Raw genomic sequence first — 19,211 nt, 5'->3', positions numbered from 1 at the left:
GCATTCCTTGGATGTTATGCGCTGAAATTGTAGCAAGAAGTAGTCCTACATACTGTTGGTAACATAGCTGGCATATTTTGAATCAACAGCAATAGGGGACCAAAGACTTCTGGCCAAATACACTACTGGCCATTAAAATTGCTACAGCAAGAAGAAATGCAGATGATAAACGGGTATTCATTGAACAAATATATTATACTAGAACTGACATATGATTACATTTTCACACAGTTTGGGTGCAAAGATCATGAGAAATCAGTACCCAGAACAATCACCTCTGACCGTAATAATGGCCTTGATACGCCTGGGCATTGAGTCAAACAGAGCTTGGATGGCGTTTACAGGTACAGCTGCCCATGCAGCTTCAACACGATACCACAGTTCATCAAGAGTAGTGACTCGCGTATTGTGATGAGCCAGTTGCTTCACCATCATTGACCAGACGTTTTCAATTGGTGAGAGATCTGGAGAATGTGCTGGCCAGGGCAGCAGTCGAACATTTTCTGTATCCAGAAAGGCCCGTACAGGACCTGCAACATGCGGTTGTGCATTATCCTGCTGAAATGTAGGGTTTCGCAGGGATCGAATGAAGGGTAGAGCCACGGGTTGTAACACATCTGAAATGTAATGTCCACTGTTCAAAGTACCGTCATTGCGAACAAGAGGTGACCGAGACGTGTAACCAATGGCACCCCATACCATCATGCCGGGTGGTACGCCAGTATGGCGATGACGAATACATGCTTCCAATGTGCGTTCACCACAGTGTCACCAAACACGAATGTGACCATCATTATGCTGTAAACAGAACCTGGATTCATCCGAAAAAATGACATTTTGCTATTCGTGCACCCAGGTTTGTCGTTGAGTACACCATCGCAGGCGCTCCTGCCTGTGATGCAGTGTCAAGGGTAACCGCAGCCATGGTCTCTAAGCTGATAGTCCATGCTGCTGCAAACATTGTCAAACTGTTTGTGCAGATAGTTGTCTTGCAAATGTCCCTATCTGTTGACTCAGGGATCGAGACGTGGCTGCATGATCCGTTACAACCATGTGGACAAGATGCCTGTCATCTCGACTGCTAGTGATACTAGGTTGTTGGGGATCCAGCACGGCGTTCTGTATTACCGTCCTGAACTCACCGATTCCAAATTCTGCTAACAGCCATTAGATTCTGACCAACGTGAGCAGCAATGCCGTGATACAATAAACCGCAATCGTGATAGGCTACAATCCGACCTTTATCAAAGTCGGAAACGTGATGGTACGCATTTCTCCTCTGTACATGAGGCATCACAACAATGTTTCACCAGGCAACACTGGTCAACTGCTGTTTGTGTATGAGAAATTGGTTGGAAACTTTCCTCATGTCAGCACGTTGTAGGTGTCGCCACCGGTGCCAACCTTCTGTGAATGCTCTTAAAAGCTAATCATTTGCATATCACAGCATCTTTGTCCTGTCGGTTAAATTTCTCATCTGTAGCACGTCATCTTCGTGGTGTAGCAATTTTAATGGCCAGTAGTGTAGTATTTCCCTTACTGTAGACGCAACTCCTAATACCCTTTGCATTAGTGTTAACCAATCATAAAGACATTCCTTTCTCATACTATACCACCTCAAACTTGAACAATTCACGGGAGATCCTTTCTGCATCTCCTAAAACCCCATACTCCAGCGACTAAATCTTTGGTAATGACCCAAGTTTATAACCCACCTTGCAACCCTCCCACCCAATCCCCCTGCCTCTCTCCAGTCTTGTGATGGATAGTTTTTTACCACCATTGGTAGAGCAACATTTGAAGCCGTCATCTGTCAACTATCAAGTCTGCTATAACAACTTGAAAACATCCTGCAAGGACTGGGTAATAAATCAACTGGCCATATGTATCAGAGGCCACCTCCAAGCTGGGCTTCAGATCAGAAGTAACCATTTAGTTTCAGATCATACTTCTTAGGATATCTCACTTACATTATTAGAATCCCTCCCCCACGCCTTTTTCCTCCCCATGACCGGTTCCTATTTCTGAATGATGCATTATGGAACTGTCCATGTCATCGTGTTCTGCATTCCAAAATCCCCTTTGGGCTGATCCTCTTTCTTGTTCTTTTAATCACTGTTTAAAATACTTATGAAGTGTGACAGAATGAAAGCTGTTGAATGAAACTGTATAATAACACATATAGGTAATAAATCTATTGGTAATGTAGCCTATACCATCTAATAATCTTTTTTGCTGAGCAAGGTGGTGCAGTGGTTAGTGTACTGAATGTTTAGGAGAAGTGATGTTAAGATCTGTGTAAGGTTATCCAGATTTAGGTTTTCCATTTGTTCACTAAATGATTAAGGTCACTGCCAGGATTGTTTGTTTGAACAGGACATGGATGATTTCCTTCTCCATCTTGCCATCTGAGCTTATGAGCAGTTTCTGATGGCCTCAGTGTCATTGGGATGCTAAACCCTAACCTTCCATTATAGTCTGTAATAAGCTACGCAAAGCTAGTTTAAACTTGCCAGCATGATTCTCATAAAATTTATTTCTCGGATATAACAATGCTTTATTATTTTTGTCATTGTTATTGCTGTAAGATGATTTTATACATAATGTGTTTTTATCCTCCTGAATGAGGGGGAAGAGTGGCTATAGTTTTTCTTGGAAGGCAAACCATATTGTTCTCCTCAAATAGTGAAATGAATAATAAGTATCATTTAAGTAAGTGGTTACTTGTGTATTGCTGAAGCATGAACAGTTGGCGTGCCACTGACAAACACACAAAAGAGGAAACATAAATTGATTTTGCATCTTTTGAAGTTTATAAATCTAAGGGTTGTCATCTCTACTGTTAATTGTTATTACTGTGATACTCCCATGAGCTATACTGCATGCATTTTGGAGTAGTGGTTTGTGTCACTGGCTGGTGTGCTGCATGTCACTAGTTCAAATCTGATCATCAGCAAATGTTTGTTATTTTGTATTTGTCATCTCTAGAAGGTTCTCAAAATTTTGCTGTTTGTAATGTTTGCACATTCTGCAATGTTAACACTTGATGTCTGCATTAATAGGAGCACTCTCCTTCCAGGAGGCAGGTCTGTTCTGGCTCTACGGTGGTCCCAGTGCTAAATGTTTTACTTTATTGACAACCCTTTTTTTCAGATTTGGACTTGATTGTGGTTATGACATGACATTGTTTGGTGAAGACACCGGGTAGTTCAGAACATGTACATTACCATGCCTCTAATTAGGCAATGTAAAGGCCATTGGCTACAAGGACAGAAACAGAATACAAACAGTATTGTTCCCCATGTCCATATGTTCAGTGGACAAATGGATTATTAGTCAGCAGTACATTAGCTACACATCATCCATCCATCCATCATAGTTTTCTGGGGATGTTGATCAGGACCTGACAAAACAGCGGAATAGCTTCAATAGAGGTGTCAAATATAACAGGAGGCATGGCATGATGTGATTGGCAAATGTATACTTTTACTTGGGTGGCACAGCCCAGCAGCAGTTTGAAAATAATGAAGAGAAGCTTGATAGATGGGACAAATTAAAGGCCGAACTGCATAAAAAATTTAGTTGATAAATAGCAACAAGTCGACTTAGTGGAAAATCAATTGAAGAAGAGGGCCCAACAGATAGGGGAAATGAAATAGCCTTAGGTGCATAATGTTTTGACAGCATGCCACATTGTGATTCCAAATATGACAGATGTGACAAAATCTCACACTTGATGAAAGGAATCGCAGAAGGCAAGTAAAAAGCAAGCTCTTCTAGTAAAGTATGTCACAACAACAGAGAAATTCATCAGGTGGTGCCAGCATGTCAAGGAAAACGGAAAAGAGTTGGATCAAAGAACTTGTGGGATGAAGTCCATCGCCATACGCTATCTGACATCCTAGTCTGCTTATAAGGAGCCAAGTATTTCGCAACAATGGACATGAAGAGGCTACTGGCAAATCAAGGCCAATGAGATTGACTGGGAAAAGACTGCCTTCAATGCCATTTGCACTCTGTAATGCTCCAGGCACCTTAGAGTGTAAGATTGGCAACCTTCTCTGACACCTTCAATGGACAATGTGTCTTCATTGTCTGCATGGCATTGCTGTTTTATCAAAGACATCAGAAGAATGTTTAGCCGTATAAAAACCACATTGAAGTGTTTTCTGACTGCAGGCTTCCGCCTGAATAAGAAAAAGTGCCTCTTTATCACCCAAGAAATAAAAATCTTGGGGAACCTAAGTTAATGGCAATGGAATGCAGACTGATCCAGAGAAAATAAGAGCAGTCACAGATTTTTTGCCCCCAGGGGGCTCTCTCTCTTTGGCTTGGTTACCACAGGTCCCCAGCCTTTGCAACATCTTTTCCCTTCCATGCTGTATGTCTATCCTCTTGCTATTCTTTTTCCTCTCTCTTGGGGAACATGTCTGGGGTGTTTTTGGGAATGTTCCACATTGTTTGTAGCTGACATAAGAACAGTCGTACCACTGTTTTCAATTCCTTTTTCCTTTCCTTATTACCTTCTCACAGCCTTCCTGCGCTTCGGCATTTTAGGCTCTTCTTTTTCATCTTCCTCCTCCCTGTGCACTCCTGAAGGCTGGCCCACTCGTCTGACATGCAACAGGTGACTGGGTAACACACAATTCCCAGCCCCGAGCCGACAGGTAGGGTTCACACATACCCCCTTGTATAGGCCAGGTCCAGGGAGGGTGATTGTCTGTGCTGTTACATTCCCAAATTGTGGATTGGTCCCTCTGTCAGGTGTCCGGGAGGTGTGACTTGAAGTGTGAACAACCACATAAGGCAGTTGTGTCCCCTTGTGAAAGGGGCTCACAGTTGGAAGGAGCATGCCATCGGAGATGCTGGCAATCATGGGGTACATTCTTCCAATGAGCCACTCATCATCTTTGCAGTCCACATCTACCAAACGTAAATGGAATGAAGCTCCCAATTCAAAGACCCTCCCAGCTGCATGACAGTTCCTCATGGTTCCATGTACTGAAGATGGTCAGTCCTTTGCAACAATAAATACATTTCTAATTCAGAAAGGTGTTGATTCAGTTGCCGGCCCTGTGAAATCCTGTTCTTGATACACAATGGCACTTTGCATTTGGAGACTGCTACTGATTCTCAAGCACAGCAACTGCTTGCCGCTTTACTTCTCCATGGCTATCCTGTTCGTGTTGAGGCCCATAGAACTCTGACTTCTTCCCATGGTGTTATTTACACTAGGCTGCTCGATGGTCTGACTGAGACCAAAATCCAAATGTCTGATCAGGGTGTCATTACCGTCCATCGTGTGATGAAAAAGGTAGATGCCTCCTTAGTGCCCTCACACACTCTTTTTCTCATCTTTGATAGAGTGGTGCTTGTGTCCAAAATCAAAGCAGGCTGTGAAGTTATCACAGTCCGACCGTACATTCCAAACCCGATACACTGCTACCAGTGTCATCATTTCAACCAGCCAGATGTGTAATCTGTGGTAGGTAGGCTCACGAGGGCGATTGCCCACCTCCTTCTCCCCACTGTATCAACTGCAGTGGCAACCATGCCGCTGCCTCTTGAGATTGTCCCATGTATCTTGATGAGCAGGCTGTCCAGGAAATCTGGGTAAAGGAAGAAGTACCTTACCTGGTCACTCGCAAGTTATTGGCAAGTTGCAAACTCTGCATTGTAGTGTCTGGCACTTACTGTACTGTTCTTGCTGCATCTCTCTCCATGAAGGATATGGCCACCCTGACATGTGACCTCAAATTCAGCTCTGAGGTTGTGAAATCGCCTAGTGTCATGGTAACATCACCGTCTCTTTGTCCAGCTGTGCAAAAAGCCATCAAACTCTCACCTCACTGGGTGAAGTCACCAGCTGCACAACTGGCAGGCTGGAAAGGACAGAAGTAATACTCTCGTGAAGATTTCCTACATCCCTCCAACCAACCAACACCTGAGTCTTCCTCTGGTAACCAGAAAGGTTTGAAGAAGTGAAACAAAGACAAATGGTCTTCTCCCTCGCTGACTAGATCATCCTCTTTGATGGTGTCACCACATGATGCACTCGCCCGGCTAGCCTCTGTGTCACCAGTGCGCACCACCAACTATTTTTCTGTGCTGGACTCCGCAAGCTGACAGCAGAAGAAAGCCGATGCTTTTGTAGACACAGTGGAGCAGGATCCTCCTGCCTCTGTGCTCTGTAGCAGCAAGTCTTCACATGCTGGCTCTTGGCAGCTGCTGAGGTGACACCCCTTCATTTCTTCCTTGTCATGACTCTCCTCCAATAGAACGTTCATGGCCTTTGATCCAACAAAGAGGATTTACAGCTGCTCTTAGAATCACAATGTCCAATTGTTCTCTGCCTTCAGGAAACATAATTGCACTCTCATGACCGCTTTGAGCTTTCACATTTCTTCCCAGTCTGGTTTGACCTTCCACCTGAAGTCAGCATTCCATCTCATGGGGGAGTCATGCTGCTCATATGGGATGACGTTCATAGTCAACCCATCTTCCTGACTACCTGTCTTCAGGCTGTTGCAGTTCACCTTTTCCTTCTTCACTTAACCTTTTCACTTTGTACTGTTTACATCCCTTCATCATTCGATGTCACCAGGGCAAACTTCCTCCAGCTAATTGGGCAGCTACCTCAACCCTTTCTGCTGCTCAGTGGCTTTAATGCCCATCATCCCCTTCGGGCTCCTCGCAGAACCTGTCTGAGAGGTGCCCTCTTGGCTGACCTTGCCCAGCTTAACACCTTCAGCGTTAACACAGGAGTGCCCACGTTCCTTTCAGACTCCTCTCCCACATATTCCTATTTGGACCTATCCTGCATTGCCCATCGTCTCGAGTGGTCTGTTCTCTCCGACACATACACGAGTGACCATTTCCAGTGTGCTGTCCGTTTGCTGACTCATACCCCACCTCCGTACACACCCAAATGGCAGCTTACTAAGGCCAACTGGAGGCTTTACTCCTTCCTGGTGACCTTCAACAAGTAAGATTTCCCCAGTTGTGATGACCAGGTGGAGTATCTTACAAGCGTTAAACTTAAACGTTGCAGAACGTTCCATTCCTTGCACCTTTTCTTTTCCATGTGTCCTGGCCCCTTGGTTGACTGAGGCATGCTGTGACGCAATTCACATGCAGAGACGTGCTCTCTGTGTTTTTAACTGTCATCCTACGACGGAAAACTACATTCGTTATAAACAGATGCGTGCACAGTGTTGTCGCGTTCTTCGGGATAGCAAAAACGCTAGCTGGATTTCATTCCCTTGTGTGTGTGTTCTTTTTTTTTTTTTTTTTTTAACAGTTCCACTCCCTCTTCCATTATGTGGGCCAACATGTGAGGGCTCTCTGGGACCAAGATCCCTTCCCCAATTTCTACCCTGACAGTAACAGACAATGTCATCGTGGATCCTATTGCTGCCTCCAACACCTTGGGCTGCCGTTTTTTTTGAGGTTAAGAGTTGCTCCCACTATCACTCTGCCTTTCTCCATTGGAAACAAGTGGAGGAGACTTGGACGATACCCTTTGCTTCTCCGAATTGAGTGCTGCGTTGCCACCTTTACTATGAGGGAGCTAGACACTCTCACTTCATCCCGATCCTCCTTCTCAGGGCCTGAAGCTGTTCACATTCAGATGTTGCAGCACCTTTCTCTTGCTGGCAAGCACTTTCTGCGTAATACATACAACCGCATCTGGGCAGAGGGCAAGTTTCCCAAATGCTGGCGTGAAACCACTGTCATTCCCATACCTAAACCCAGTAAGGACAAACACCTTCCTTCTAGCTATCACCCTATTTCTCTCACCAGCTGTGTTTGCAAGGTGATGGAATATATGATTCATGCCCGGCTGGCATGGTGGCTCAGGTCTCGCAATTTAGTAACCACTGCACGGCATTCTGCAGTTGACCATCTCATCACTTTTCCCACCCACATAATGAATGGTTTTCTGTTGAAACCCAGACTGTGGCTGTTTTCTTCGATTTGGAGAAAGCCTACAACACCTGCTGGAGAACTGGTATCCTCTGTACTCTCTACACGTGGGGCTTCTGTGGCCACCTGCCCTGTTTCTTGCAGGAATTTTACCGAGTTTTCAAGGTCCGTGTGGGTTCTGCCTAGTCGGACACCTTTATTCAGGAAATCAGTGTGCCTCAGGATTCCGTCCAGAACGTCGTCCTCTTTGCTATCGCCATTAGCCCTATAATGGCCTGTGTCCTGCTGGGCATCTCCTGCCCACTTTTCATTGACAAAACCGTTTGTATGCATTTCTGGCAGCGTGATTGGTTTCTTCCACCATCTTTACATCTTGGGCCCCTCGCTCTTCTTTTCATTGAAACTATGTAATTCCTGGGGCTCGTGCGTGATAGGAAATTTTCTTCATCCTCCCACATGTCTTACCTGACTGCCCACTGTATGTGGTCCCTCAGTGTCCTACGGGTCCTCAATGGTACTTCCTGGGGTGCAAATCGAAACACGCTCCTCTGTTTGTACTTGTCCCTTGTCTGTTCAAAACTAGACTATGGATGTTTCATTTATGCATCTGCATGTCTGTCCCTCTTATGCCGTCTCAATACTATCCACCATCATGGCATCCGTTTGGCCATTGGTGCCTTTTACACTAGCCTGGTTGAGAGTCTGTGTGCAGAAGCTGCCGAACTACTGCTGTCCTACTGCCGTGACTTTCTCCTCAACAGATATGCATGCCATTTGTCTGCCATGCATGGCCACCCGTCCTATGCTTCCTTCCTCAATGACTTCTTTGATCGCCAGTATGGGGTGCATCCCTCTTCTCATTACCTCATTGAGTTCACTTTCGGCTCTTGCTCCGGCAGCTTAACTTGTCGCTCCCTGCAACTTTCCCAGTGGGTGTGAACCCTTTACCACCTTGGCTTCATGCAATGGCCTGTGTTCACCTTGGCCTTCATTCGCTTTCTAAGGACACTACTCCATCTTCACTTTATCACCTTCAGTTTCATGACCTTCATATGGAATTTCGCGGTAGTACCTTTGTATATACTACTGGCTCTGGGACTGACTCTGATGTCAGGTGTGCCTTTGTCATTGGCACCGACATTTTTTGGCATTGACTTCCGGAACACTGCTCAGTATTTACAGCAGAGCTCTTCACCGTGTTTCAGGCCATGCAGTATATCTGGAAATACAGGCTTTTCAATTGTGTCATCTGCTCGACTCTCTCAGTGCCCTTCAAAGCCTCTGTGTGCTGCACACCATCCATCACTTAGTGCAACGGGTCCAGGAAAGCTGTCACTTGCTCATTCTTGATGGAGCCACTGTGATGTTTATGTTGGTTCCTGGTCACATCAGTCTGACAGGAAATGAGGCCGCTGATGCTGCTGCCAAGGCTGCAGTTCTTGTACCTTAGCCTGCTAGTTTGTACACTCCCTCCGATGATCTCTGTGTTGCCATCTGTCAGCAGGTACTGTCACTTTGGCATCACCACTGGCCCCCCCTTCATGGGAACAAGCTCTGGGTTATTAAGCCTCTCCCAGCGGTTTGGATGACCTCATCTCAGCACTCTCGCCGTGAATATATCATTCTAACTAGGTTGTGTATTGGGCACTGCCTTTTTAGCAATCACCATTTGATAAGTGGTCCATCACCACTTTGTGCACATTCCACCAAACTTTTAACTGTCCACCATTTCCTGACAGAATGCCCCCTTTTTTTTTTTTTTTTTTTTTTTTTTTTTTTTTTTTTTTTTTTTTTTTTTTTTTTTTCTGCTCACATTCCCATCTGTGTTTGCCATGTGAATTATCGGCTGTTTTAGCAAATGATACGTGGGCTGTCGACCGTGTCTTACTTTTTATCCATCATAGCAATATGGAAAAGTCCATTTAATATTTAGTTCTGGACCTCCATTTCTCTATGACATATTTTATAGACCTTTCTCCACATCCATGTTTTTAGCTGTCTTCTCTTCCGTCAGTAGGGATTGACGTGTAGTCATCATTAACTCTTCTTATTGTCTTCGTGTTTTACAGTTTTGACATGGGCGCGCATGACCCTAGTTGTTTGTGATGCAAGAAGTTTTCTTGGAACATGCTCGTACTACTGGTGATTGCTGAAGAACTTCTGTAATAAGGCACCTTCCTTTCAAGAACTGCTGCAGGGAGATGACAAATTTTCTCAGAATGAGGTGCAAGAAAGATCTTTTCTTGTCCATAGGAGGTGGTGACATCATCTCCAGTCCTAGCATTGTATGACAACAATTCTGAGATGAAACTTCATTCCGACATTAGTGGTTATGGGGTAGGTGCAGTTCTACTCCAGATTCAGAAAGGTACTGAAAATGTGATAGCTTATGCTTTGAGTACTGTCCAAGTCTGGAATGAACTATCTGCAACCGAAAAAGAGTGCCTTGTTGTTGTTTGGGCCATCAAGTTCCATCTCTAATAATTTGACAAACGATTTGCCATTGTGATAGACCACCAGTCTCTATGCTGGCTAACTAGCATGAAGGATTCGTCATGTCAACTGGTAAGAGTAGTTCTAAGGCTTCAGGAGTACAGTGTCACAGTGATATACAAAACTGAACACAAATGCAAGGACACCAATTGCGTTTCAAGGAATCCTTTAGACGAACACAGTAGTGTGAATGAAATCTCAGTCATCACTGCATTAAATTACTTTGATGCTGAACAGGGGGAAGTTCCAACATTGCTGAAACCTGTAAAAGCTTTAAAAATGAGGAACAACACAAAAGACAATTCCAATATTTAGACAGAACATTGTATAAGAGGAATTATGATCCAGTGACGTGGAAATTGTTGCTTGTGTCCCAGCTCATTTACAGCCAGCAGTACTGAAGTATTTCCATGGCGTTTTGACATCTGGTCAACCTGAGATTCTTGAAAACTCCTGACTGAACAGATACAGGTATCATTGGCCAGGTCTCTACCAATCTGGTACACTGTGTGTGCCACTGTAAAGAAGCACATGCTGCAATTACCTCTAGGGCATATCATATCAAATCTGTCTGCAGCATCACCATTCGATCAGAGTGGATAATAGTGTGCCCCAACTATCTCAGTCATTATGAGGGCAGCAAAGTACACACATAAAAAAAAGTTTTACAACAGAGAGTTTCGGAACCTATACAGAAAATTGGAATAGAGATGAACATAAACATCATTTCCGCCCTTCTTACTGCTCATGAAAACCACACACTGCACATTGTACCACCATACAGGGAGACCTTCAGAGGTGGTGGTCCACATTGCTGTACACACAGGTACCTCTAATACCCAGCAGCCTGTCCTCTTGCATTTATGCATGCCTGTATTCGTCATGGCATACTATCCACAAGTTCATCAAGGCGCTGTTGGTCCAGATTGCCCCACTCCTCAACAACGATCTATCCCAGGCATGCTCAATGCTGACCACTCTAGTCGAGAGATGTCGTTGCCCTGAAGGAAGTCAATCACAAGATGTGGACGATGGGGGCAAGAATTGTCGTCCATGAAGACGAATGCCTCGCTAATATGCTGCCGATATGGTTGCACTATCAGTCAGAGAATGGCATTCACGTATCGTGCAGCCATTACGGTGCCTTTCATGACCACCAGTGGTGCATGTCAGCCCCGCATAATGCCACCCGAAAACAGCAGGAAACCTCCACCGTGCTGCACTCGCCGGACAGTGTGTCTAAGGTGTTCAGCCTGACCGAGTTCCCTCCAAACATGTCTCCGATGATAGTCTGGTTGAAGGCATATGTGACACTCATCGGTGAAGAGAACGTGATGCCAATCCTGAGCAGTCCATTCAGCATGTTGTTGGGCCCATCTGTACTGTGCTGCCTGGTGTCGTGGTTGCAAAGATGGACCTTGCCATGGATGTCAGGAGTGAAGTTGCGCGTCATGCAGCCTATTGCGTACAGTTTGAGTCATAACACGGCGTCCTGTGGCTGCATGAAAAGCATTATTCAATATGGTGGCATTGCTTTTAGGGTTCCTATGAGCCATAATCCATAGGTAGCGGTCATCCACTGCAGTAGTAGCCCTTTGGCGGCCTGGGCGAAGCATGTCATCGACAGTTCCTGTCTCTCTGTGTCTCCTCCATGTCTGAACATCATCACTTTGGTTCACTTCAAGATGCCTGGACTTTTCCCTTGTTGAGAGCCCTTCCTGGCAAAAAGTAACAATGTGGACACGATCGAACCGCGGTACTGACCGTCTAGGCATGGTTGAACTACAGACAACACGAGCCGTGTACCTCCTTCCTGGTGGAATGACTGGAACTGGTCAGCTGTTGGACCTCCTCCATGTAAGGCGCTGCTCGTGGTTGTTTACATCTGCGGGTGGGTTTAGTGACATCTCTGAACAGTCATACGGTCTGTGTCCATGATACAATATCCACAGTCAACGCCTATCTTCAGGAGTTCTGGGAACCGGGGTGATGCAAAACTTTTTTTGATGTGTGTAGTACCATCTGCTGAAGCTCCAGAAACTACAAGGTTCTTTCTGGAAGACATCATTTAGAAAAACAGAGGAAGCTATTTGATTGTCTCTGTTCATGAATGTGGTTTTCAGATGAGACTAGTATCAGAAGTAATTTCACATTGCAATATCACCTACAAAATGACTACTGCCTGCCACACATAAATGACATCGCAGAACACTTTAATAAGATGTTGGCAGATATGCCCTCAGTGAACATTGATGTCGGAGGTATTGGTTTTCAGTACTGTCTGATATGACATTTGTGTATAACACAGCAAAGCAAGACATTAAAAGCTTCACACTATTCTTTCTGCTCCATGGTTGCAAGGCCAAAATGAGAATGGATGCACTGCTCCCCTTTCGACAAGATGATATCCAGGATGACTACGTTGAAACTCCTCATCACTAGAACCAAAGAAGGAAGACAGCCGGTCCACATTCTGTTCCATAGATGCCCACGAGAAGGATCAAGAATGCAATAACATGAAACAGTGCCCAAACAGATACAGTGCGGGAGACTTGATATAGGGCTTTACATCTACATGGAAAGTGTGAGTATGGGAAAAGTTACTAAAATGCTATTTTGAGCTGCATCATATCCTTCGTTGTTTATCGACCATCATATACAAAGTTGACAATTATGACACTTCATCAAGAAGACAAAAATGTAGAAACGTTGTCTATCTCCCCCAAATGAAACATTACTACAGTCATGAGGCACGGATTGATGTGGGCTTCTCGTTCAAAAAAACTGAAGGCTTGCTTGTTGATTGCTAAGCTTCGACAGGAGGGATTACCTTTGATGTTCATCATAGCGAGTACGATGTGACAGCGTGACCCCAACAAGATAATCATCCAGCCCTGCAACACAGGATCTAGATCTAGATATAGGTTGCTGTGGGAACTTCTGAAGGAGCAGGTTGTTGTGTTTCTCCATGAGAAGGAGCAATGCCATTAGTTGTGCTGCAAGCACTGTGGAGTAGCAATTAGCATTACTGGCTGGTGTTCTGTGTGTAACTAGTTCAAATCCAATCACTAGCAAATACTAGTCCTTTAGTATTTATCATTTCTAGAAGATATATGAAATTTCTTATGTTTGTATATTCTGGAATATTCAGTAGCAGCACTCTTTGGCCAGGAGGCAGCTCTCTTCTGTTTGTATATTGGTATCTGTAGTAAACATGCATTCAGTGGTAAGTTTTGTACTTCATTATTGACTTTGCTTTCAGATTTGGACTTGACGGTGGTTATGATGTGACTCTGTGTGTGTGTGTGTGTGTGTGTGTGTGTGTGTGTGTGTGTGTGTGTGTGCATTTCATTTGTGCATTAATGTAGTGTAGAAATATTGTAGCACAAAGATTAAGCTTTAGTGTTATTTCCAGGAGCATATCAGTAGAGCCAGTACCTCTTGACCTGACTTCGCCATTTAGTGAAGCAGTTACAACGCCCACTGATGATGCATCAAGTGGTACAGAAGAGGTCGAAGCAGCCTTCTTATCAAACCAGCCACGAAGTATGCGCATTGCCTTCCTGTTTGATTCAACACTAACTGCATTCCTCATGATGGGCAACTTATCTCCAGTGAGTGCTGCCTCTAATTTATCCACAGATGTCAGTGCCATTATTCCCAATGAAAGAATAATATTTCCTGTCATCATTTAATGTCCCTAACAACCCTGGAAGCTGAAACTATATGGTTGGGCATGTGGGGTGCACCAATAATTTAAAATAATGTGCATTTCACCATAAAACTATACTGTGTTGTAAGCAATTAGAAATCCCCAGTGTTTGAATACTTTCTTGAAATAAGCATGACACGGTTTAAGAGCACGTTTGTTTCCTTTCAGTTTGCTGATAATATTAATTGAAAATTTCTTTTAAAAGCCAGAAGCTGCCACAAAAGAGACAGTGTTTAACTGATAACTCAGTATTTTGTCTTCTCAACCAATAACTCTTCGATAACATTTTTACTTCGAACAGTAAGATCTTAGGTTCAATTCCTTTTGAGGATGCAGATCATGAATGGAACTGACATGCTGACCCTCTGTTTGCCTGACTAGTGAAAAAAAATTTTATTTGTGATCATCACTGTACTTGATTCTGCATGGTCTGATGATGCAGTGTGGAATGTTTTAATTGGCATAGAATTATGATTAATGAGTTAGTTAATGCACTTTGACTGCATGTATTTGTGTCTTTTATTGCATCAGACTGATGTTATCTCCTATTAATAGTAATGCTCAGTTGCTACGGGGTCTTCAAAATGAACAGTATATTTGTGTCACTTAGTAGATCTGCTTTAACTGTTCACCAGCATCATGTTTGCCAACAACAACAGCTACTAGCATTGGGTATTGTTACTACAGTAGATGGTTACAAAAGCTATAGTTAAGACACACAGTAAATTACTATCATTCTTTCATGTAGGAGGTGTGGGGGAGGGGAGTACATTACACTACATTTTTATGTTTCAGTAACCTGGAAATGTTACTGTTTCGAACGTACCTACTCAGTTTCAACTAAAAGTCATCAAAGTTTGTAATGGGTGTTTAAAAATATGATCTATAATTTTAAAAAATCATAGATGCATGTATCTTCCTGTTGAGTAACACAACAAATGAAATATTTATTTATCATCGTTAATTTGTAGATGAATGTTTGAAATTCAGGAGAACAGCAAATAAGTCTACACTCAATCTTTTATTGGATAATAGGTCAGTGGCTGTTCCTAATTTATGTGTAGCAACAGCACAATCAGCTGTGTGTATTAGTTTTATTAATTTGCAGCTGGGTTTGGTGATAAAATCCACCATCTTCACACTCATAGGTAGATACAGAGAACATATCGGTATGAAAATATTCTTTAACTGAATTATACTGAACCAATTTACATCATACATGTGCATGTGACTATGCTAGTATTAAAACTGTAAAAATCAACTGCTACAGATAGTACTCCACTGCAACATATGTGTAACAGCTGCTAAAAGCGAAATAACCTACACCTTCTCATTAATACAGTGAAACCTTTGTGTAACGTTTTTCAAGGGACCACAAATTCTGAACACTGTATAGAGGAAAACACTATAAAGAGGAAGGCTTCCAAATAATAATTATAGGGCATTACTGAAGATAGGGATACCACTAATCACCTTTGACAAATAGATGACATTTTAAATTTTCACAATACCATAATATGATATTCATTGCAAATGCTCAATGTATCAAATGATTAGTTTTTTGTAATTAAAACATGTGGACCAGTAGGTGGATGGGTGAAAGTAAATGGATCAGTTTGTACTGCAAAAAGTTATAACAGATTCTTAAGATATGACATCATTGTCCAAAGCTGACAGGTGGTATCCCATTCTTCAGTTGACCCACTTATAGAACATGAGCCAAATTTTGTTTATGATATACTGCACATATTACATAAAAACACAGTAAGTAGTACAGATTAAAAAAGAATTAGTTACAAAAAAATTACTTTAATAATTAAATTATGAAATGGAACTTAAATTTGAACAAAACTCTAGCAACCTATGCAATCTGAAAATCACATACCTATGGTTTTTTAAAAATATTCAAGCAAGCATGTTTGTTTTCTATTTCTCCTTGACTGTATGGCAATCATTTATTGCTCGTTCTGTCCTCAAGTCTATGGGCCATCATATATCTCATGAATGTTTCAAAGGCTTCAGCTGCCTTAGGATATGAGGGCACAGGACCATCTTCCTTCTCACTGTCACTTTCACTACCACTATTATTCTCCAAGCTTCTCTCTGCAGTCAGCTCCTCAATACTTTGTACTCCTGTGGTTGCCACATTGTCATCCACAGCCACAAAGTCCTCAAAAGTGACAGAATCAGTGCCTTTTAATTCCTGAAACTCTTGCAAATCACTTGCAACATCTTCCACAGGAGCTGCCATCTCATTCTCACAGAATCTGCTTTTGTGACACAGTTTTTAATAATTTCAGCACTGACTTCCCTCCACGAGTACTTAATTAAATTCATTGCCTGTAAAATATTCAGCTTCATTGTGAGCTCTGCTGGCTTCCCGGTTTTCTTTGTTCCATCAAATTCAAGGCCTTTTTTTACAAGGGCTGTCCTATATTTAACCTTAAGGGTGTGTACTATTCCCAAGTCCAAAGGTTGCAAGTGGCTGGTGAAGCTGGGTGGCAGGAAAATTACTTTCACATTTCTCAGAAAGGATACGTCTGGTGGATGTGCCGCACATCTATCCACAAACAGCAGCACTTTTCTTGCAGCACTCCCCATTTTGGCATGAAATTCTCTGAGAAAACGTAAAAATATATCACTCGTTATCCATGCCTTGGCATTTTTTATATATTTGCACGGAAACGTGGAAATGTTTTTGAAGAACCTCAGAGTTTTTGGCTTCCCGATAACCAAAGGTTTCAGTTTTTCACTGTCATCGGCATTTGTACACAACAAAACGGTAAGACATTTCTTAATCTTCTTACCGCCATGGCAATTTTCCCCACGAAAAGTAAATGTCTTATCTAGCATTAAATTGAAAAACATGCCGGTTTCATCAGTGTTATAAATGTCATGCAGTTTGTAGCCATGTATTAGATTAGGGAGAGTCTGCATTCACTGAGTTACAGTTGGTTCGTCCACACTTTTACTTTCTCCACATTCCGCTTTGCATACAACACCTTGATGCTGTCAAAATTTATTAATCCATCCATTGGACGTTGTAAAATTTTCCATTCCTAACTGCAGTGATATTTGAAGCAACTTCTCCTTCAGAATAGTTAAGTTTATAGGAATGTTTGCAGCGCGTGCTTGCTGAAACCAGGTTAATAAAACTTCCTCCATTTCATCGTAAGTCGATGGTTTCACACGCATACGTTTCCAATTTCCACAATTCTCGAACCCTTCCATTATGACGATCTGTTTCCATAGTAGTGTTGAGGGGACCAGTTCAAATTGCTTTGTTAGCTCCACATGACTCGCACCAGGAGCTGCCTCCACTTTTTTAATAACAGAAAACTTCTGTTCCAGAGAAATGTTCTTCCACTTTTCACTCATGTCCACTGATGAAAGCATTTTTTTTTTTTTAAAAAAAAAGAAGTTATATTGAAGACACACTATCACTAGACACACAAACTGTTTGCTGCTCAGCTCACGCAACACCCTATGAATACAAAGTATCGACTGAAATGGCACCAAAAAGATGGCAAGCAGAATGTGCATCACATGTCATGTGATCGGGTTCTGCCACTGACATATGAAATACACTGAGCGCGGGCTTTCTGAGCCGATGCAAATTGTGAATCCACAGAACAGAAAACTATGTGTCTACATCCAGTCACTTAAACGTTATAAAGAGGTAAATAATTGACCAGGGTTCCAAAAATATGAGCATTACATGGAGGAAATTGTAATATAGAGGAAACTCAGTAAAGAGGAAAATTTAACATTGTTTATATGGGCTTTTAGTCGGGACCGAAAAAAACGGATGTAATATAGAGGAAAACATTATATGGAGGAATGTTATAAAGAGGTTTCACTGTATGTATATACTGATCTTGCTGAGGAATACATTTGTGGTGTAGGCTGTTTGATTGTAACAGTTATTACAGATATTTTACAGTGGAGCACTATCTGTAGCTGCCAGCCGCAGTTGCCGAGTGGTTCTAGGCACTTTAGTCTGGAACCGCACGACCACAACGGTCGCAGGTTCGAATCCTGCCTTGGGCATGGATGTGTGTGATGTCTTTGGGTTAGTTAGGTTTAAGTAGTTCTAAGTTCGAGGGGACTAATGACCTCAGATGTTAAGTTCCACTGTGCTCAGAGCCATTTGAACCATTTTGAACTATCTGTAGCTGTTTCCTTTTGCAGTTTTGATACTAGTATAGTCGCATGCATGTATGTAGTATAAATTGTTTCACTATAATTCAGTTAACAAATAGTGTGATATTGATAAGTTTGCTGTATCCATTTAGGCACCTGACAATTGTGGTTGTGCTTGGTTTTTTTTTAATTGAGTTGTCATCACAAAATTTGGCAGTGTTGAATATCCCCCGAAAGTGAAGTTCTTTACTTTTTAAGAGAGAGAAAGATCACATAAAGAGAATTTTCACACCATTCTTCACTGTTGACGTCTTATAATATTTTTTACTGACAAATATGACAGGGAGAGTACCTTAGCTGTTCACAAACGGAATCCTGAAAATTAACTCACCAAATGATTTACCATTTATAATGCAGAGCAACATTTGACCTTGAGAACTCAGGAAGAGGTCAAATATCACTGCCAAGAAATCCATCATCTACAATGATTTCATGACTACCATCGAAGCTATTCAGCATACATACTCATCTGAGAAATGTATCTTGATACTCTGATTCTGTTGGGGAATTCGGGGAAATGATTTAGCCGATAAGATATGACAGGTAGGATGACTATAGGAGAGCCACAGTAGCACAATTTGTGGTCCACTGCATCCCATCACATGAGTGTTGAAGTGCTGTGTTGTGTCATTAGGAGGCATATGCTCTTGAACATCAGGTTAGGAAGAGAAGAATATCAGCAGTAGAATATCTTTTGTTAAATGGCAACAAATGGAGGCATGTTTTTGATGTTTAAAATATCTTACAGTCATGTTCACTGAAAGCGAATTCTCCTTGGTTTGGAAACTCAAGTTGTGTTACACATTTTGATAGAGGGATTTGGAAAGAATGCCTCTCAATAGATTCTTGTTTCATAATATTATTTGGGTAATATGTA

General features: G+C 42.5%; 1 protein-coding gene across 1 annotated transcript in view; it reads left to right on the top strand.

Moving 5' to 3' along the window:
* Window positions 1–19,211, top strand: part of LOC124721823 (protein FAM91A1) — a 163,912-nt gene that overhangs the window by 85,823 nt on the left and 58,878 nt on the right. Inside the window, exon 7 of the mRNA XM_047246944.1 lies at window positions 13,835–14,033. Within this exon, the coding sequence (XP_047102900.1) occupies window positions 13,835–14,033 (199 nt within the window). The remainder of the gene's footprint in view (window positions 1–13,834; window positions 14,034–19,211) is intronic.

The sequence above is a fragment of the Schistocerca piceifrons genome, chromosome X (genome assembly GCF_021461385.2).
Source record: "Schistocerca piceifrons isolate TAMUIC-IGC-003096 chromosome X, iqSchPice1.1, whole genome shotgun sequence".
Lineage (NCBI taxonomy): Eukaryota > Metazoa > Arthropoda > Insecta > Orthoptera > Acrididae > Schistocerca > Schistocerca piceifrons.
This window is presented reverse-complemented; position numbering and strand designations above follow the sequence as displayed.